Source organism: Passer domesticus, chromosome 3 (genome assembly GCF_036417665.1).
Source record: "Passer domesticus isolate bPasDom1 chromosome 3, bPasDom1.hap1, whole genome shotgun sequence".
Classification (NCBI taxonomy): Eukaryota; Metazoa; Chordata; class Aves; order Passeriformes; family Passeridae; genus Passer; species Passer domesticus.
Window position 1 is genome coordinate 46,669,021 of NC_087476.1, and position 21,688 is coordinate 46,690,708.

The 21,688-nt window shown below is 43.3% G+C and overlaps 1 protein-coding gene across 4 annotated transcripts in view; it reads right to left on the bottom strand.

Annotated features, from left to right (window-relative positions):
• FYN (FYN proto-oncogene, Src family tyrosine kinase) overlaps positions 1-21,688 on the bottom strand; it is a 137,994-nt gene that overhangs the window by 7,562 nt on the left and 108,744 nt on the right. For 2 of the 4 annotated variants that reach the window (XM_064412945.1, XM_064412944.1), the window contains 5 exons: positions 20,858-21,022; positions 16,469-16,648; positions 14,618-14,694; positions 14,361-14,514; positions 5,839-5,970 (listed from right to left, as the gene is read on the bottom strand). In XM_064412945.1, the coding sequence (XP_064269015.1) occupies positions 5,839-5,970; positions 14,361-14,514; positions 14,618-14,694; positions 16,469-16,648; positions 20,858-21,022 (708 nt within the window). Of the gene's footprint in view, positions 1-5,838; positions 5,971-14,360; positions 14,515-14,617; positions 14,695-16,468; positions 16,649-20,230; positions 20,387-20,857; positions 21,023-21,688 lie in introns of all 4 variants that reach the window. The other 2 variants (XM_064412947.1, XM_064412946.1) reach the window with 2 other exon arrangements.

Here is a 21,688-nt window from a genome sequence, read left to right on the forward strand (position 1 = left end):
CAGTTTTAAACTGAAGGAGACTAAATTTGGATTAGGTATAAGAAAGAAAACTTTTTTACAATGATGGTGGTAAAACACTGGAGCAGGTTGCCCAGAGTGGTCATGGATACCCTATCCCTGGGAACATTCAGGTTCAGGCTGGAAAGGGCTCTTGAGTAACCTGAGATATCCCTGCTTAAGGTAGGATTGGACTAGATGACCTTTAAGAGGTCCCTTCCCACCCAGACTATTCTATCATTGTAGAATTCTATGAAAAATCAGCTTGTGCTCATGATGTTTCAAGAATTACTATTTGGCCAAGAAGAAAACATCCAATTCCCAAAAGATGGCTTTTCCATTAGCTTTTTATTCCCTGAGAAGACCAAAAATCAAATAACCTCCCACCATCCAGCTTTATTAGTGAAACCTTCAATAATCTCAGGATGCCACAGGATACAGACACTCTAACGCTCAGTACCATAAAAATCTACTGCCCATATAGACTGAGGACAGAATGCAATACTGCTTGGCTTTTCCTAGAAAAGTTGTAGGAACTTTAAGTTACAGTGACTGTAAGAGTTACTGTGACACAAAAAAGGATGTGGAGTTTCCAATTATGGCTGAAGAAAACACTGGAAAGTATTTTGGTGTGCTCTTAGGAGCTTGATTAGATGGAGCACAGCAGATTTGCAAATATCATGGATCTGGGCAATGCTGCTCTTCCAGAAGACAGGAAATATTACTGTAACTAGGGAGTGTCCCTGCATGCAAACTAATGAGCTATACAGATTATTTTGGGACATGTGAACTCCAGTGAGGAGAGTAATTGTTTTAGGCTACTTTGCTATTGCTTTCTTCTCTTAGACTGTAGTGGGTTGACCCTGGCTGGATGCCAAGCACCCACCAAAGTCTCTATCTCACTCCACAGCTGGACAGGGAAGAGATAATATAACAAAGGGCTCATTAGTTGATAGACTAATAGTTGATAGGACTGGGATAGATCACCTGCCAAATAGTGTCACAGGCAAAACAGGCTAGAACTAGAGATATCAACTGAATTTACTGCTAACAAAATCAGAGCAGGAAAATGAGAAGTAAAATAAGACCTTAAAAACACCTTATCCACACCCCTCTCTCCTTCCCAGCTCTAGCTCCTCCACAAGTGCTGCAGGGAGACAGGGAATGGGTGTTATGGTCAGCTCATCACTGGTTGTTTCTCCTGCTGCTCAGGGAGAGAGAGGGTTCCTTCCTCTACTCCAGCATGGGGTCCCTACATGGGAGACAGCTCTCCATGAACTTCTCCAGCATGGGTCCACCTCACAGGCAAGTCCTCCCTGAACTGCTGCAGGGTGGGTCACTGTTCCATGGTCCTTCAAGGGCAGCAGCTCAAGGTTGCATCTATTTGCTCCAGAGGGGCTCCTGTCTCCACGGGCCTCCCACAAGGTCACAGCCTCTTCTCAGGCACCCCCCCCCCCCCGTCCTCCCACTGTGATGGCTTGGCCATGCAAACCCAATACACAGACTGGGAATAATGCTCCTTCCAGACCCACTGCATGCTTTCAGACCAGTGATCCGAGTAATACAGTGCACGGAAGAGAACAGCAAAGCTGCTCCTGAGGGAAGACAACCTCTGAATGCTGTTCTTACTGAGTGCAATGCAAACCAAGTTATTTTTGGGTAAAAGGTGGAACAGGTTTTAAAACTCTGGAAGTCATGCCACCTCACCTAGAAATTAAAGCCTGAAAACCCCCAACATCTCCTCATCCTCAAAGCTGGACTATCAATATCTGTTTTTTGCTTTGGTTTTATTTTTTAAAATAAGTTATTTCCTTGGTGTGACAGATGAATAGATGCAACCTTGAGCTGCAGCATTTGTGAGCAGAGCTTCCTTGCTTACAAATAAACCCACCTGACCTTATCTATCCTATGTGATGAGTACACATCTTTCTTAACCTTTTATTTACCATCCACGATGATGTTACACTCACCTACCTATGCTGGCTCACTGTTATGTACTTGGCCCCAGGCTTGGGTAGCACATGCTGTATGGCACTCGTGGCCCAGCTCCCCCCAGGGATGAGGAGGCTGAATACAGCTGCCCAAAGGCTGCAGGGCTGCTTGGAGCATAGGCTCAAAGACCTGCCTGGCCAGAGGCAGCAATGTGAGTAGCATCATAGCTGTCACACTAGAGTTAAAATGAAAATGCTCTTGACGTGACAACTGCAGTAGAAAGCACAAGGGGCAAGGTCAGGTGTGGCTGAGATTTTTGCTTATCCCAAAGGCAGCATGTTAAAACCCCACAAATTCTCCAACTACAGCTAGGGAAGGGCATTTGTCAAAGAGAAAAGAAACTGACACTGAAAAGGTCCACTAAGCAGACTGTTTCTTAAGCTTGGCTCCTCCTCTGGCCCAGTCTATTTTTCATTTCTCCACTGTAATACTAGAAATAGAGCCTCTGTGTGAAAGACTGTGAAAGTTGCTTATTTGAATCTGTTGCCTTGTGAAAAGGATAAAAAAGCATAAACTAGTTATCATAGTGGCCCATTATGATCACAGACAGAGAAAAGGCTTGGTTGAAGTATGAACATAGGGACAACTTCCAAAAAGTTGGTCCTGCTTGTGGGAGCTATAGAGTTTGGGGCAAGGCTTTATTATGAACTCTAGACTGATCATTATCTCCACCAGCAAAATCTTTACAGCTTATGTATCTCACCACTGCACCAGCCTGTCTTCCAAAATGGGGCATCAGGACAGGAACTGGTTGAAATCTGTAGGACAAAGAATGCCAAGTTCTGTACCACCCAGTCTGTGTCCCTGCTGTAAACTGCCTGCCCTCCCCCTCTGTCCTACTCATTGTGCTTCTCCCTCCTTCTACACAAGCTTATAACAATGCCTGGTTCCAGACATGGGAAGGCACGAGGTATGGTGTCCTGCAGGCATGGGTACCACCCCAGGACTGTGATGTGTGCTGTAAATCCTCTCTCCAGGCACTAAGAACTTGTCAAGCAAGAGAGCAATCCCTTTGTCTGAGGGCCTCTCTCCACTTTTCCCCGCCTGCTACAAGCTGTAAGCAGGAACATCAGGACAACATGCCCACAACTATTCCAGAAACTGGATATTACAGCAGACAGACAATTCCATGACTCTCTTTGTTTCAAGGCTGACACTTTTCAGTGTCACATCCCGGGTACCAAAGTGCTGGCAGTGCCAACAGACCGCATTCTCTCACCTATGGGTTGTCTACTTGGATGAAGAGGGCTGAGTCTTGCCTCTCAGGATGACAGAAATCCCATTTTTCTTCCTCGTGCAAGCCATGCCATAATGGCAAGAAAAGCCCTGTGGGTGCATCTGAACCCTACTGCCTATCTCAGACAGGGATAGGTATTCACAAAACTTTGTCCTTCACAAGGTCCTTCCTCCTCCCAGCAGGAGATAGATGGTCCTTTCTATGTCAGGGGAAAAGAGAGCCTTTTCTAAGGAGCTCAGGAGGCCTTTGCCACCTTGGAAAGTCCAAGTTCTCTTTTCCATCCACTTGCAAAGACAGATCCTTCTGAGAAGGCCCCAGCTCCCCTCTACTGCTGCCTCAGCCTATAAAAGCTTTCCTATTTAAGGTCTGGGAGATGAGACTAGACTGAAATCTGTAAAGACTTTGGACACTTAAAGGTAAGATCTGGGCTGCTCTTATGAAAACTGGCAGAGGGGAGTGATGGTGACCATGAGAATTGTTAAGACCCCCCAAATGAGCAATAGGGGAGTCCTGGTGGGAAGGAGTGGCCCTGGCCTAGAGCCTGGGCAGGGTGTAACCAAGGCAGCACATGACTGTCCAGAAAATTGCTGACTTAGTGATATGTAACACACAAAAAATTGCTTCCAGCTACTTGGTGTCTTCCTAGTGCAGGTGGAGGAGAGTGAGCCGGAAGGACTTTCGGCTTTATGTGAGGGCTTTATGTAGTGAGGGATGAAGGGGTAGGACGGTGCTGAAAGAGGAGAGATCCTGCTGGTTCTCTTTGATGTGCTCAAGCTGCCACTTAATAAAACTGTCCAGAATTTCAGGACACAGCCCATGCCTGAGATTACTGTCATGGCTCCTGCAAGAAGTTATATATTGCGAGCACTTAAATGCACATCCTGTGGACTCCTTCTCCTTTGGTGAGGGAAAGAAACATTTATGAAGTGCAGACATCCTCTGCAGCCGTGGCCAGCCCTGTGTTCAGCTACAGACTTGTGAGTAAACATAGGGCTTAAATGGTTGTTTTTGCATGGAATGGTACTTTCACCTTAACTCTGCCCTGGCTGGTGACAGCCCCTGTGCATCCACTCTGCTGGCAGTGACTAGAGAATTCCTGCAGCCCAGTCAGGAACACTGCCCACACTCTGGGAGTAGCAGCATACCAAGTAAAGCTTATAGATATTTTTTCTCTCTTTGAACTTTGCACAGCATGCAGTGTCTGTTTAAACCCTCAATAAACCTGCAGAAATCATTGCTTTCTCACACCACTACCGGGAATCTTATGGCAGAAAGACTTTTGTGCTGACTGGTGACAGAGCTGCTTTGACTGGAGGCAACACCCCACAAGGGGAAGTGCTGGGCAGAGGGACTCATCCATTCCACAGAAACATGCCATTGTATTTTCTGCTACCTCATTCAGTTGTCACAGCCACACCTTTGCTAAGCTGCTCCCTGTTAATGATGCCAAAGTTCACTGCTGATCATGAGATGCCTTCCAGTCCCCTTATTCTCTTCTCAAATATCAGCTACTGGCTGCTAGATGCTAGCAAACTTGAAATTCCTGGTACAAGTCTGGAAGATTAGTTTTGCTGAGTTCAGTCTTCTGAAGTGGTGTGAGACACCACAGGGTAAACTGAACTCCACCTTGATGCTTCTCCTGCTCAGTTTGATATATGGATCTGACTGCTTGATCACAGCACAGATTGGAAAACTGAAACTGCTGTAGGGCGTTTTCCATTAAATCAGCTGCAGTGCACACAGCCAGACTGTTGAGTATTTAGATTTTTTAAAAAATAAAAATACTAAAAAAATGCAGCTAGAGGCATCTTGAAATGCAGGGCATCCCCTGTTAATATCTGTGCTGATGAGAAAAAGAAGGGATTAAATTTTTTCCATGTAATGCATGGCTTTCACCTCACCCCTTTCCTCTTCACCTGAATGCCCACAGTCTTCAGGAGGGCAACAACAATTAAAAGCTCTTTCTGCATAGGCAGATCCAATCACCCCTCCTACAAATCTTAATCCATTGGACACTTGGCAGGGTTTCAACAAAGAGCCATGGGGCCTCCAGTTCCCCCATGCAGAGAATCTGGCCCTGCTGTGACCCTGCCATGAGCTCTGGTCTGCACATCACAGAACTATTTTCTTCCCTTTCCATCCATCTCAAAAGCAAGGATTAAAATTTAAGAGTTTATGAAAAAGAGATTTGAGAGCACCAGACATTCAGACAGTCATCAAACCTTGCAATGAACCAGACTGACAGAATAGAAGGAGTAAGGCCTCTGTGGGAGTTTAACTGTAGGTACCTTAAAGTAAATGCAATAGTGTGGAGAGCTATTTGCTCCAGAATATAATAATTTTACAGTGCTTTCATTAGTTGTCTAGAAATTATATTAACTGAATTGAGCACAATTAAAACAGTAGAAATGAATATGTTGAATTGTCCCCTTGTCATTTTTCTCATGACCATCCCAAAGCAGCTTTGAGTCAGAACTGTTTCCAAGCATACACAAAATTTACACATTATAGCCATTCTCCTTTGAGCTCAGAGAATATAAATAACCACTGCAGCTTAAACATACGGCCCATTCCCACTCCTTTTTCCAGGTGAAGCAGGACATTTTTCTTACCTGGGTATGGCACTCTCCCTTTTGTTACCAGCTCTGTCAGTAGGATCCCAAAAGACCACACATCTGACTTTATTGTGAACCTTCCATACAGGGCCGCTTCTGGCGCTGTCCATTTAATGGGGAATTTTGCACCTAAAGAGAGAATACATGAGTCTTAACCAGAACAGAGACAGAGCCAAAGCACCAGGTCACAGGGGACTCTTGTGTTCTGCAGCACATGCAGGTGGCAGGAGCTGCAGACCAGTGTCACCCAACAGCTCCACAGAGTACAGAGGGGACATGTGGGCATCAGGAAAGACTAAGCAGGGAAAGGGTCAGTTTGTCCCACATCACAAGAGAAGAATAAGACATTTTAGCTCAAGTTTGAAGTTTTATAAAATGAAAGAAAAAAACAAACACAAAAACCCACCCCAGTTTTAAAAACAAATAAGCCAAATATAATAGAAATAACTTCTCCCAAAGTGTTTTAAATATTTGCAAATCAAACACAGTTATTACATATAAGCAGAAGTGACATATACTGGATCTGTACCTCCCAGTCTGCCTGCTCAAGCTGAGCAAAATGCAAACATGGTGAAAACAAAAATTAAAAGCAAATCCAATATTTCATTAGAAACACACAAGGACCTTAAAATAATACTGCCATTGGAGTTGCTTGGAGTGCTTGATATCAAGGCATGACTTTGGCTTGTGATTTATAACTTGACAGTGTACTTTAAGCTCCTGGCACTGCAAAGCCTGTAGTGCTTTAAATACGTGCAGTTCTAATGTGCTCATCCATCATCAGAGCTTGCAGGAGCCAGTTGCAGTAAGGATAGTGAGATAACAAACCTTTAAACACTGATTTATTTGCTTTTCCAATCACTGACTGTTTTCTTAGGGAAAATATTTTCAGTATGACTTTAAAGAAAAGTCTTGTGGTAATAATTAACTCATAGCATGTACAAAAATATGCAGACATTTCCCTGGTGTCTTGTATTAACATACAGGCAAAAGAGTTGCATTGCTTATTGCTGATCCCTAGTGACAAACGCTCTTGAATTTGGAAACAGACTGACTTCGACTTCACATCACCCTCTCATAAAAGCTCCCTTTGCTTTCAGGAGGAGCGTGAAAGTGTAACAACGTGGACAAATCACTGTCAGGGAGTGAACTTATGGTACTGTTTAGAGTTCCCTGCTGGCACTGCTCTGCCATCACATCCAGGGCTCAGTGTCCTGTATCTTCTGCCACACACCCCCATCTGACGTGACTTAGAGTAAAAAGTAAACACGGTAATTCTCATCTCCTTACTTAGTAAAACTTTGATGTGCTAAAATTTTTTCTGCTCTACATGTAAATGATCCTAAGAGAGACTAGTACTCTAGTACAAATACATTTTTTTCCTAGGGAGTATTGCAGTTGGTCAAGTAACTCCTGCTAAATGACTTGAAAATGTCTTGCTAAAGGATGGAAAAGATGCAAGAGAAAATTTCAGATATCAATGCCTGAAGTCAGGAATGTAAGTCTAGTTAAGCATCATTAAGCACAGTACTGGATAGATTTGCAAAGATGCTTGAGGATTTTGGATGCCTGTTCACTTTTTTAAATCTGTCATATATTTTCATTGGGCAACACGTAGGCAGAACTAAAATTTGGGTGCTTGGTTTTAGTTTCAATCTCCTTCACTTACACTTCTTTGTGACCAATCTTAGCTCACAAGGCTCAAAATTTGCAGACTTTAATCTCCTCTTTTTGCCTTGGCTGTGCTGTGTGAGTCCTTTGCAGCAGAAGTTGCCATCACTTGATGTCCTGGAAGCTGGCCCTGCTTCAGCAGCACCAGCAGCCACGTGGGCTTGGCAACTGGCTGCTCCAGCTGCTGGGAGGTCCTGGGGCTGTACAGCCCATGCCAGTCGATGGAAAAACTTCAAGCTGCATGTGTCTGCTGGTCAGGCTGCACAGGCAGCAGTGCATGCCTTTAGATGGGCCTGTGCAGGCAGCCCTGAACGTGAGGGCCAGTGTCCCTCTGCTCTCTCCTACGTGCAGCCCAGCCAGTACACACACCCCGTGCCAGCTGAATGAGGGAATAGCTCCAGGCTGGCCAGGAGCCTGAAGCCTTGGACCTTGGCTGGTGCTGTGTGAGATGGCCACGCAGGGGGCTTTGATTGTTCACATGTTGCACACATTTTATTCAACAATTTTATTTTTCTTTAATCAGCTGTGTTTTGCTGAGAAACTTAGCCAAATCTGCTCGAATTCCCTTTTGATTCAAACTCAGATCCAAAGGTAGCAACCACCTACAACACATCTTTGAAGGAAGGAAATCTCTTCAGACTCTTTTGTGGCCAATTCCCCCAGTATTTTTGTCTTCCTCAACCTACTGCCAGTGTGGCACTGGGAGATGAGTATGCAGTGTGTTGTCAAAACACAGGAAAATGAGAAGCAAGGTAAGTCCCTGAGAAGGGGGATGAATTCCAGGACATCCCTTTTCCAGCACAATCCTCACTGGGGCGTGATGAGCACTGCTGGAAAGATGAATGGTCTGTGCTGAAGATTTTCCAACTACAGGACAGCTATTCATTACTTCTCTATGCTGCCCCTGCTGTGGATGGTTCTCTGTCTAAAACAACTAATACAAAAAATCACATTCTGCAGTTTGTGCAGCATTTCCTGATAGATGACAGATTCGGAGTGGTAGATGGGGAGGAGAAAAATGCCAGCTTGGCAGAGAGCTTGCTAGCAGAGCCCTGCCTCATGATTTTTTGGCCCTGCAACACATGTTGGAGGCTAGATGGCTCAAGAGAGTCTGTGGTCCAGTATGGCAGAGCTGTCAGTGAAGGGAAAGCAGAGAGCAGGGAGAACACACCAGGCTGGTCACCTGCACTGCCCTCACGTAAGGAAATGACACACAGCTTGTGTGAATGGGGGTGTGTGTTTGCCTGACAGGGGTCCCTCCAAGGTGCTGCCCCTCATTCAATGCCTGGAACTGGAGACAGAGACAGTGCACTGCTGTGAAAGCACAGAAATTCCCAAATGTGTTGAGCAGTGCCCTGAAGCCTCCTGCTTGCTGTAGCTCCATGGAGTGTTAGCACAGGCCGGATGCTGTGCATGGTTCCTGATGGACACACAGTTCCTGTGCTTAACTCTCTTCCCAACACACTGATTAAAAAACCCAATGCCTCTCTCTGCCCAGGCCTCAGAAGCTTATTAAACAAACTGACTTTGTGCTGCAAACAAATTACAGCATCAGATAAAAAACGTGTATTACTGACAAGCATGTTAATAAATCTGATAAGCCAAATCACCCCAGCTGACAAGGCAGCCCATCTCCTACTCTGAAGGCAGATTTTGCATCAGTGGGGGAGGGATTTCTCTCTTTTTGTTGCTGGAACATGTTTTATTACAAACCAGCACATCAGTAACCCCATGCATGGACACCAACAGCAGACTGCATTCATCAGGTCGGGATAACCTGTCTTTGCCCCAAAATAGGGTACTAATCTGCAGCTTTTATCTCAGTCGTCTTGTCCCCCCCACACTTTTTTTTTAAACATTACAGCCTGGGGAAAGCCTTTTTTGGGTTTCTGCACTGCTCGTAACCACATGAAACCAAAGCTGCTGATACAATTTATGGTTAGAGCAGCAGCCCCAAGCCTGTGAGGATTTTTGTGAGGCTCAGCCCTATTCTTGGGACCTTTGCCTGACTCTGCCCAGGAATTCACACAGGTTATCTCCCAGGAGGATTTCCCTGGGAAAAAAATCAATCCATGGTCCTGTTTTAATTCTTTGCTGGCTATAAGCAGCTCCTGTGATGAGAAGGAGCAGAGGGGGCTGGGATGATTGAGTGACCTTGAGATACAACTCTCAGCATGGCTTCTTCTGAGGCAAGTAAAAATCCCTCAGAGCTTTGGTTTCTTTTCAGATCTAAATCTTGATGAAGTAGAAACCTCTGAAATTCATGCCCCAGAGCCACTGCCAGCTTGATAATGATCCTGTTTCTGGAAATGCTACAAAGCTGCTACCTCATGTACATTAAAACCAAACCCAATGGAGGACTCCAAGCTCTATGACCCAAAAACTCGGGCTCCGCTTGGGCTAGCAATCTGGGAATGTAGTGTGGCATTGGATTGCTTCTGGGGCTGGAAAGGGAAAGCTGTAAAAGGCAAAAACGAAGTGCTGAAGCAAGCATGAAACAGGAAACGAGTCAGCCCCGGCAGGCGATGATGAGTGCCGTGTGGGAGGGACCGCGCAATCACATTTTTTTGTGCTGCGAGAAGGAACTTGGAATTGCAAGCCTGGCAAACATCAGCCATGAGGAGCAGGCCCCGCAGGCGGACCTCTTCCCAGGAAGCGGGGGGCGAGGGCCGGGACTGCGGCTCTGAACACCCCTTCCCTTCCCTTCCCTTCCCTTCCCTTCCCTTCCCTTCCCTTCCCTTCCCTTCCCTTCCCTTCCCTTCCCTTCCCTTCCCTTCCCTTCCGCAGGGCACATGGCACCTCTGCAGGAGCGGGCGGGGATGCCCCGGGACCCCTCTGGCTGAGAACCAGGAGTTCTTTCTCCTGTCCCCTCCTGGGCTGGCTCAGGGAACTGCAGAGAACAAAGCCCTGGATGCTGCAGCCTGCAGCACAGTCACAAACAAATCATTCTGATTAGCTGGTGAACAGCTCTCTGCAAAGGGACTGGAAAGAGCCTGGGAGGGTGGGGGAAATCCCTGCCTATTTCTAGGAAATCAAACTAAGAAGCACCACCTGATTTTAAGCAGGGCAGAAAGGAGTTACTTCTAAGTGTTAGGGAGGCTAAAATGATCTGTGAGTTTACAAACACATACTAGAGCTCCCAAAATAGCTCTGACTCGTCTGGAAGGCATCAGAAAGATCCTTATTGTTTCATGTGTGCTTAGAGTGGCACTACTGCAAGTGCTGCTGGTGTGTGCAGTAGAAACATGGCCTGGAAAAATCACTCTGCACTTTTTTTTTTTAAATTAAGAAATAAAAAAATTTGTATCAGCTGCTGCTGCTTAGAATAGTAACAGCTCTAACCCAGTTACTCTGTGGAGCACTGGCACTTTCCACATAACTGTGAACTGTATCAGTGCAAGGATAGCAGAACTTCCAGGGAAATCCTTTGCTGGGGGTGATGAGAAGTTTGTCCTGTAGGATACCAGGAGTTTTAATCTCGCCTTACAGGCTGACACAAGCATCATCGCCAATGGAAGGAAGCAACACTGCATGCCCGACACTGACACTCTGTGTGTGGGGAAGATGTTGCAACAGCAATAGCCAAAAGAAGGAATGGGACAAGCTGCAAGCCCAGTGTAGCCTTTGAAATGGGTGTCACTCTAAACAGGCATGTTTTTCCCCTTTGATTACTCACTTCCTCTAAAAGCCAGAGGAGCCAAATGCTCATTACAAGCCAAGAACTTTTTTTGTTGTATTATTTAATGGCAGTGTATAGCTGCTAGTCACACACTTTAAATCATTAGTGGAATGACCATCTCTTTCCTTCCCAAGAATTGCTGAGAAATGGCAGTGCAGACAACGAACTGCTTTTTATTTACCTCTCATAAATCAGGAGCAGTCAGGCCTCCTTTGTTCAAACCCAAAAGAAAATAAACCGGCCAGTAAAACATTACCACCAGGCTAAGTAATACCCACACAGGTTCAGGAATCCTGCACTCTAGCCTGCTGGGGCTCAAAGCATCCCCATCTGTTTCCTTTCAAAATATTTAATCAGAGACAAAAGTGACAGTGGGGGAAGGGAGTAGGAGATCAAGCGAAGCTGGAGAAAACCACCTCTTCCCCACGCCAGCAATGAGCTCTGTACTAACGCACTTAAGCCAAAAGAAGGATGACTGCTGAGAAGAGTGACCAGAGACTTTAATCTTCAGATTTTGCAAGGAAAAACATTTCCTTTCTCCCACAGGAGCTGCCAGTCTGGAGCACTCCCTGTTCCCCTCCCCTCTGCTGGCCAAGCTTTCCTCCTGTGTCAAAATTCCCACTGAAGCAGTAGTCAGCTAGATAAACAGAGCAGTCCCCAGATGCATCCCCTTGGAGGCTGAAGTAATAGGTCATGGGAAACAAGCAGAGGCAACCATTTCCTCCTGATACTGTGGTCTCCAACAAGCATTGCTCAAACTGAAGCTTAACTAAACAAGCCAGAACTGAATTCCAGTTGGAAAAAAAAAAATCCATTGGTGCATTAGAAACCATGTTTCTCCCTCAATAAATTAAAGGTCTTAGGCTCACCCTGGCTTGGAAGCCAGGTTAATTGCAATGAAATGTGAATTGAGTGTGTGCTACTTGGTCACAAAAAGCACCCCTTCCTGCTCCTTAAGAAAGGGACAAAAATCATTAATGAAAGTAGGAAAAACTTTCTACATGATGCCTGTGGTTACAGCACTTTGGGTCTCTCTTTTGAGGAATTCTGTAGCTCTGAAGGACTTCAGCCTGACTCGGAGGTCAGGGGAAGGAATTACTGTCCATTGCCCTCAAGCATGGGAAGGATGGGTGACTTCTCCATAGTGGCACAAGGAGATGAAGCCAGGCAAACATGACTCAGATCTCCAGATCATCAGCAATGCATTTTAAAAGCCAAACTAATTCTCCCTTCCCAGACACTTTTTCCTCAATACAAGTGATTTCTGCCATGGAAAAAGGGCTGGAGGTACCCACAGCTATGTTCCCTCTCCCTGCCAGGCCTGGTGTTTTACTTTTCTAAAAGTTTCTCCACCCCAAATCCAGTGATTTTTATTTAAAAAATCTAAACTTCTCCTCAGGATCAGTCAGGCAGGTTTTCACAGTTTTTTAAACATGTGAAGAGGGCAAAAGTATTCTGAGAGATTTAAACTGGGAGGCAAACAGGTCATCACAGGATTTCCTAGGGATCAGGAGCCTGAAGAGATTTGGCCAGAAGTAGGTCACATACTTGTCTATGAAAACAAATAATTAGTCATGTAAAACTATACATTGGGTAGTTTCCAAAGGGAACAAAAGACATGGCAGCAAACCAGGCAGAAATGGAGATAACATGGGACACTGTTTCAAAGCCATTTTGCAGACTGGACCTGCCTGCCTTGCTCAGGGAAAACTCTTCTTGTTTTACACAGGGGAACAGCAAGCAGGCAGCTTTCTGTCTGCCAGAGCCTCTCCAGACATTCTTATTGCTCTAGAGAGAATGACACAGCCTATTTTTTTTCAAACAAGAAGCAATTCCCACCCTCAGGCTGAAATCAATAGTAGTTAAGGCTCTGCATTAGTATCTGTCGCGGGCTCCTCAAGGACCCCACCAAGATAATCAGGCCTCACTGTCTGACTGTGAAGCAGGCACCTTTTAGGGTGGATGCAGCCTGTGGTCCACACCCCGTGACTGGATACTCCCCACAGCAGTTCAGGGGGTGAGAACAGCTTGAGAGCTGCTGCTGCTCCCTGGCCGGGGCAAGGCATGCTGGAAACTTTCTGGCTCCTTCTGTCAACACTTAGAGAAAAAGTTACAGAAAGGGGTTAGCTGTTTCCCAAGAATTAATGACAGAGTCTATGCTGAAACAGGCACTTTGCTCAAGAGAAGAAACTCACAAGAGGAAACCCACAAAGAGAGTTTTTGGTGATGCACAACAGGGTTTAATGGGATCCTCCTTGGCTTTGGCACTGAAAGGATAGTCGTGTTTACCAACACATATTGAGCAAGCACTACCAAAGTACTGCCAGCAGAAAGAGAACAAAACTGTAGCTCTGCAGCTTGGACCAACATCTGACAACTAAGCATGACTTGTAAAGAATAACTAAAAAGAGCCTGTGACATGGCTCAGTTTGAACACATATGCTTTTTAGAAAAAGCTACAAAACTCTTTGTCATTTTTCTATAGTGTATCAGTGATCGTCTGTGCCCAGCGCCCTGTGTAGCACTGGAAGATGGCATTTCTATTAAAACAAGTTCTTAAGAAAAAGAAAGAGAGAAAGAGAGAAAGAGAGAAAGAGAGAAAGAGAGAAAGAGAGAAAGAAAGAAAGAAAGAAAGAAAGAAAGAAAGAAAGAAAGAAAGAAAGAAAGAAAGAAAGAAAGAAAGAGAAAGAAAGAAAATAAAGTGCTCAGACAGGCAGCTCCATTGCACAGAGGCACAACTCTTTGACCTCTTTGAAATAAAGAAAGTAAGAACAGTATAGGAGTGATAGTACTGGTTAGTAAATACTAGAAGGCACACTACAAAATAAATACCCTATATACACTTTTCTGGATACCACATTCTCATAACCAGTAAGTAAAATATCCTCTTTGCTGTGGCACCATGAAGATCCTCTTTGCTGTCATTTCCAGCTGTGTTCTCACTCATCACCTTTGTTTCATTTTGGTTTTCAAAAAAAAAAGACAATGAAATAAGACATTCTCTTCAGGACATGCATTCAGTAGTGAACTTCTGACTAGGAGTTAATTTGAGTTCAGGATTTACTGAAAGCAGCCCCGAAGCATAGGAGAGAGAGCTGTTCGAAACCACGTCCCACTCTTTCCCTGCCACAAGAATGACACTTAGTGCTACACCTGCTGCTGCATTTACCTTGTCTGGCTGTATATTCATTGTCTTCAATCAGTCTTGCCAATCCAAAGTCAGCAATCTTGCATATTAGGCCGTTGCCCACCAGGATGTTTGCAGACCGCAGGTCCCTGTGTATGTAATTCATCCGCTCGATGTACGCCATTCCCGCGGCCACCTGCGAGGAGCAGGAGAGACAAACCATGCATTTAAAACAAACTCAGTTCATACATGGCTTATAAAACACCTACACCTCAGTGCTCAGTGCTCTGGAGACAGACCTGGGCCGCCATGTCCACCAAATTCGGTAGCTTCAAAGCTCTTCCTTCTCCATCCTTTAAGAAATCTAGCAAACTCCCTGCGAATGCAGAGTTGACACAATAGAGAAATGTTAGGAAGACATTAATCAGAATGGAGGCACAGCAATACATGCAATATTAAAGACAGCAATGTTTCAATTTCAAGGGACAGTTTCAAAAAAATCCATGATATCTCCAAATTCCCCTATTGTACTCACTTCACTCTTTAAGCTGGCTTGCAGAAGAACGTGCAACTACTACAACAAGAGTTGCAGAGAAAGGAAACAGCATTGTTTTAAATTTTCCTGACCATTACTGAGAAAGTTGATCTTTCCTAACTTTTGCAGTGCTCTTTACATACCTGCTGTTCTCTAAAGGCCTCAGCTAACTGCAAAGCAGCAGCTCAGTTCCAAGCCACAAAAGTTATGGAAGAAGTCAGATCCTAGCTCAACCTGATCCAAAGGAGAGGTCAGCCCAGAGCCTGGTGAGCCCAAGGAGGAGAGCATTGGTAAAGGCTATTTTTCCTTAGAAATTAGTGGTGCTCCTCTAGGTAACCCAGAACTAAATACAGCATGAACCATTAATTTTAGAAGACAAAGAAGAGATTAAATGAAAGCAACTTTAGCAAAAGTTATAAGAACATCACTTTCCTGTGCAAGGGAAAACAAGAAAGTACCCTGTTGCCTTAAAAAAAGAGCCTAGGATGTTATAGCTTCTGTCCTAGTCTTGTATCTGAACAGAGAAGTGTAGCATTCTCCTTTAAATAAGGTCAGAGAACTGGTTTAAAAAATAAAGGAAAAAGACAGATGATTAAGCATTTCTCCCTTGATGAATTGTCAGCCTCAAGCTCAGATCCAAAGATGTAAAATGTTACAGTACAAACCAGTAAAGTAAGCCAAAATAAACCCCATACTTCAGAAGGGTTTTGAAAAGCCTTTATTTTTAAAGGGAAAAAGCATATGCTTGTCACTGAGACGTATGATTAAAGTGTGAGTTAGTCAGGACTTGGATGCCTCTGAGGAGGGAGGTGGGCAAGCACCTGCCAGGAAAATAAAAGTCAACTCCAAATAGACTGAAAGAATGCACTTAAAATTTCAAAGTGTATCCTCCAATGTACAATGAAACTTCCCTGTGAGAACTTATGTTTCCTATTTGGTTCATTTACTTTTCCAAAACAAGCAGATTTTTTGCTCTGCTCTCAGCACCCTGCTGGAGATCTGATGGAGCAAGAAGTTTTCTTTTTCTCATTTTACTACACTGTTACCAGCTAAGTAGCTTAAGGAAGAGACAAGGGAGAAGGGGAAAATGAAGGAAAAAGAGGAAGGAAAGAATAATATGTGCAAATCATGTATTAAGATGATAATTGGGTGGACTGAAAGTGAAGTGTGGTCTGAGAATGAGGTGCAGTGACAAGATTCAGGATTGGCTAAATGAGGAAACAGAAATCCTAGGCCAAGAAGTAAACACTGAAAGAAGATGTCCTAAGAACTCTCTGATGCCAGGAAAAGCTAGGATCTTGGGAAGCAGCATGTGGTATCATAAAACCTACAGAATGCATATCGCTCGCCAGGGAAGAAGTTTGGATGCTGATTCAGTTGGAATCACTTAGCCTGCACCAACTTCTCTTTCCCCCATCTAGTACAGATTTTCTTTGTGAATCAGGTTTTGGGCCCAGTTCATAGTGGAATTCATAATTCTTCTGAAGCCAGAGGTGACTCTAGTTTCCTGTTCCCTCTCTCCTTCCTCGCATGCACCCCACTGCACCTCCCTCTGTATCCCCAAGGAGAAACAATAAAGCAAAAATATTATCAAGCACAGCAGCTCTGGCTTCACCTTTACTCATGTACTCTGTGACAATATAGATAGGCTCTTCAGATACCACAGCATAAAGCTGGACCAATTTGTCATGTTTTAGCTTCTTCATGATTTGGGCTTCCTCTAAGAAGGATTCTGGAGACATGGTGCCAGGCTTCAGGGTCTTGATAGCCACTTTAGTATTTCCATTCCATGTACCTACAAGCACAGACACTTAGTTAGATCAAGTATCTTCTGCTCCTTTTTCTACCTGATGCCTAATGTAAGCAAGGAAAAAAATAGCAAGAACATTTAATATAAGATTTTTAAAAAAATTTTAGCTTCCCATGTTACTTTATCATTATATTCCTCCCACACCTCCTTCATATTTTAGTCTTTTTGTTACATTGAAATGTAACAAATGTTACTGTTACATTGAAAAATAATACTCCCATTGGCACTGGGGCACAATTGCTGTTGTCCTACTCAGACAATGTTTCCAGTGATCTCCACAGAAACCTTCTCCGAGTAAGAAACTTGGGACTGCTGAAATCTATCTTGGTGTATTCCCTTGCTAACAAGTAATTGCTACAGACAACAACACAGCTCCAGTCACAGATTTGGACAAAAAAAAATGGTTAAACCAGAATTTCTCATTTGCAACACATTTTAACATTTTGGCTTTGTTCTGAGTCGGATTAAAAAAAAACAACCCCAAAAAACAAAAAACCTCCTGAGAAATAAATCCTGAATTGATTTCATTTTAGAAACACAGATGTGTTTCCAAACTGAAATGTGTCTTTTTCCTTCCTCTTCTTATCCCCAGCAGCTGCTGACAGAAAATTAAGTGTTCCTGCCCACTTCAGTTTGCTCTTTACTGGTGGTCAGTACTGAAATAGACAAGTTGCATCGTTTTTCAGCCATCAGCCTTCTGGAACAACCAAAAGCCTGCACAAGAACCTGGAGAGAACTGGGGAAGGATGACTCAGAGCATCCTGCAAGAGGTGGGGCTTGGGTATTTGCAAAGGGGAGGAGGACTGGAAAGAAAGAAAACACAGAAGACCTATTTATGTAAACAGTGAGGATTTTTTGGTGGTGATTTTTTTTTCTTTTGTGGGAATGAAAATGAAAATGGGCAGAAATACCACTTTCCTACTGCCTTCTGGTTGTCCTTTGCCCAGACTAGCCAGAACCCTGATCCAGAGTCAGGGGACTGTCACGGGTTTGAATGTGATCTGTAGAAAGGGAGCTGCTGTGTGATAAGGCAGAACAACACTAAATGACTTTGGGAATTAATCACATTAAAAACTACTCTGCACTCAAGCATGAGGACAGCAGAAAGCCCACAAATTACACAAAGGCTGTGTCATGAAAAAAGGTACCTGTGAAATAACCCAGTTTGTTAGAAGTATGTGAACAATAACAGGGCTCAGCTGCTGCATGGGAGCTGGTTAGGCCAAAATAACTTTATCATGAGCTTTTGCAACCTGCCAGAGAATAAATGAGCCATAAAATGAGTCTTTTTTTGTGAAAATGCTCAGGTCCCAGGTCTACCTTGCCTGGCTGAGGATAGCAGAAGAGCAGTGGAAGAGCTGCTGCCCTCACTTTTAAAGGGCAATCCCAAATGTCTGGGGGAGCTTGAGGCACATATTAGTCAAAAGTGTGCAGTGCAAGTTTGGCTTTCATTATGCCTTTATTTCCTTCTGCCAGTTCAGTGCCAGCTCTCACTGTACTGTCAGTGGAGTAATGCCTTGAGTTACCACCCCTGCTACCCCAGCACGCTTCAGAAGGACTCCTGAAGCCTTAATTTCTCTCAGTCCTTCAAACCAGAGCTGAAGCAGGACCTTGCTCTAGTGGCACTCCTGTGTGAGCTGGGAAGGATGTGTCTTTGCCTCTAATTTCAAGCAGGGTGGCCAAAATCTTTTCTGATGGGTGACAGGGAGTGTGTTTTGTCTGGAGTCCCTGAGGCTCCAGACTGCAGTGTGCCATCAGCCATGGCCACTTTGCAAAGGTACCACAAATTACATGAACCAGGAATAATACCAGAGTTTCAGGGGCACCAGACTGGCATTCATAAAATAGGATCTCACCTCATCTGCTAACAGGATTAATTGTGTGCTATCTGTTTAAATAAAAATCCCAGGACTCATTCTATTACCATGAAGTATTTTCAGCAAGTCTGTTTTTAAATACTTTTATTAATTTCTCTTTCTTAATTTTTATTCTATTAAAAAAATAGAATAAAACGAAAATGCTAACTTATCCTCTCAGCCATGATTCCAGTTTAAATTCTTAAATTTTCTTTTTCTGTTTTGGTATATTTTTCTAACAGAAAAGTAGCATAGACTTCCCTCTGAATTCCTCCCATATATAGTTAGTTACTACTTAATTACTACTTATGTTTTTTGTTAATTTTTACTGTGTTAATCTATTCCAATTTGATAATGCTTCAGGGCTGTTAACATATTACTTACTATACAGTAAGAAACAGAATTTCATAATTGTAATCATAATTTTTGCATTTCTGACAGCTACTTGGTACTGGCACTTGGCACTTTATTTCTCATAGCTGATTTATTTTATTTTATTTTATTTATTTATTTGTTTGTTTGTTTATTTTTCACATTTGTTCCTTTAACTTGTTGTATCAGTTTAAGGTCTATGGCACACAGAGCTGACCACTAAGTATGAGCATAAACTGGAAACTTGTTTGTGCATTCAAGATGGAGAATGAGAAGGAGAAACTGCAATTATCTGGAAACCCCAGTATAAATGTAGGCAGCTTTCTTTGCAACAGGTTAACTGTAATTCTGTGAGATTCTTTAAATTTCTATATTTCTAGTCCATAAATTCTGTAAATCTCACAGACTTGCTGCTGGGGAGCACCCACTGGTTGTTTTGGCTGTACATATTTTGTGTCACTGCAACAAAAGGAGTGGTCAAACTGCCCCCTCAAATTTTTGTGAAGAAACAACATATAGTGATTATTTGAATTGGTAATTTCAGAGTCTATACAGAACAGAATTTGGCCAGAAATTGAGCCATATCTCATGAAATGGCCACTATATTGTGTTTCAATGCTATGGCCATACTAAGATTTATGTAAATGTTAAATTGCTGTTGTTTTGTACTCATTAAAAGAATGAGGCCCATGATGGGTAAATTAAGCTGGCCAGTGTGCAGAAAACAATGTCAGTGGATTTGGAAAAGGTCAGTATTTCTGGACTTCAAAGTGGGGGTTCAGCTGGGCCTGGCAAGTTTTACCTCTGTTGTCCTTGGTCTCTATATCAAATTACTGGGTTCTGCTGCAGACACAAATTGCAAACAGACTTGAAGAAGTGGATGCATGGGAAAGCTAGCTTGACAATATCAGCTTGCTGATATTTGCCATTATTTTTAAACTGAGAGAATGGATGGAAACATTTTCAGGGTCTGATTCCATCAGTGCTACAACAGACAAGGTAAGAAAAATGTCTACTTACCAGATTAATTTCTGGTTAGCCATTCTGCCTTACAGGTTTAGCATCATTCCTATTTTAATACCTAGCAATTGTGTAGTCACCCAAATAAACCCAAGGCAATTAATGAATTTTAATGCCCTAACCTCTCATACCACTGTGTGCAAATGAAGGGAAGCTTCCCCATGGATTACTGGATTTACATTTGACTGTTTCAGGCAATATAAACTAACATTTCACTCTATTCTGGTCTTTTAGCCTTAAGATCTATACTTGAAATGTTTATTTCTGCCAAGAGGGCCTTAAAAGATCCATCCAAAGCAAAATATATTCTCTGCCTTACCACGCCACACTTCAGCGAAACACCCCTGACCAAGCTTCTGTTCCAGAAATAATGAATCACGTGCAACTTCCCATGCATCTTTAGCCAATCCAACAGTTTGTGGGGTATTATTCGTAGCAATCACAGTTAAGTTAAAACACAAACCATCAGCTTTCTCTATAGGAGAGGAAATTAATAAAAAAACACACTTATAATCCAAAATTATGCATGCATTGAGAAAGATGGAAGGTGAGGGTCTCTCAGTGCTGCAGTAAAGTTCACTTGCAAACACTGGTTTTTGGATGCTGAAGGTAAGGACTTCTTTTGTTAGCTTGCAGAAAAAGGCTCCTTGGTATAGCTAAGAGATTACTATGCCAGCCTTGATTTATTATTAAGACAGTGGTAATTTGTCAAAATCAAGGCCTTCCAAGGAAACATGGATTTTCAGTTTTCTTTTGCCATCAATTATAGTGAAAGTTGAAGATTAAAGAATTTCAAAGTCAAAGGCATGATTCCAAAGACATTTTTCCTAACAGTTTGAGCTTTACTAATTTTTTTTCTTGTGGATCACAATGTCCTACATTTTCACCTTCCATCTTGTAATCCCCACACAGCGAGCTATTTTAGAGTAATTATTTTGCTCCATACCCATCCATACTTCCCCAAACTGCCCATTTCCCAGTCTCTTGATCAACTGTAGGGATTCTCGTGGAATTTCCCAGACATCTTTGGTTTTGACAGACAGATCAGTAAGCCTTGGCATTCCTTTATGACAGGGGACTACTAAGCGGCAGCAAAGACCTGCAGCTCTCTCTGATGGAGCCAGAAGTGAAGCCAACAGCAAAGGAGAGGAAAGAAAAAAAAGTGTGACATGAAACAAATACAGTAAGCATAAAAACAATGCTACTCACAACAGCTGTTAGTTGCATACCACAAAGCATCCTGCGAGATTAGGAATTGAACATTGAAACATATTCATTTGAGATAGAACAGGAAATATTTTAGTCTCTGCACAGCCTGAAATGGAAGGTGACCACCACTGGTTTGTCTTGCAGACTCAGGATTTCCCTCCTCCCACAACGCTGCATTAAGATATCCTCTTGAGTGACTGGTTTACTATGGTACAGTATAGCTTCTTAAAAATAATCTGTCAATTACAAGCTGAATTGTTTCTGAATTGAGTAAACAAAACACGGAGAAGCTTAATTACTTCTTTTTCTGAAAAATCGCAGCCATGAATTTTTGTAGCCCAGGAAAAGGCATTTTCCATGTTCTGCTCTGGGAAAAGGTGTCTTCGTAGGTGTCATGCAAGTCTGACATTCTTTCTAGAGCAAACCTTCATTAGCATATGCAGTACCATGCCTTCAGAGCTACCCTGCTTGGATCCTACTGATTATGCCTCTGTGTTGCACAGAAATGGCTGCTTCCAGATCTATTTGTTTCTGCATCTGTGCATGGAAAATATGCCACCCAAATAAA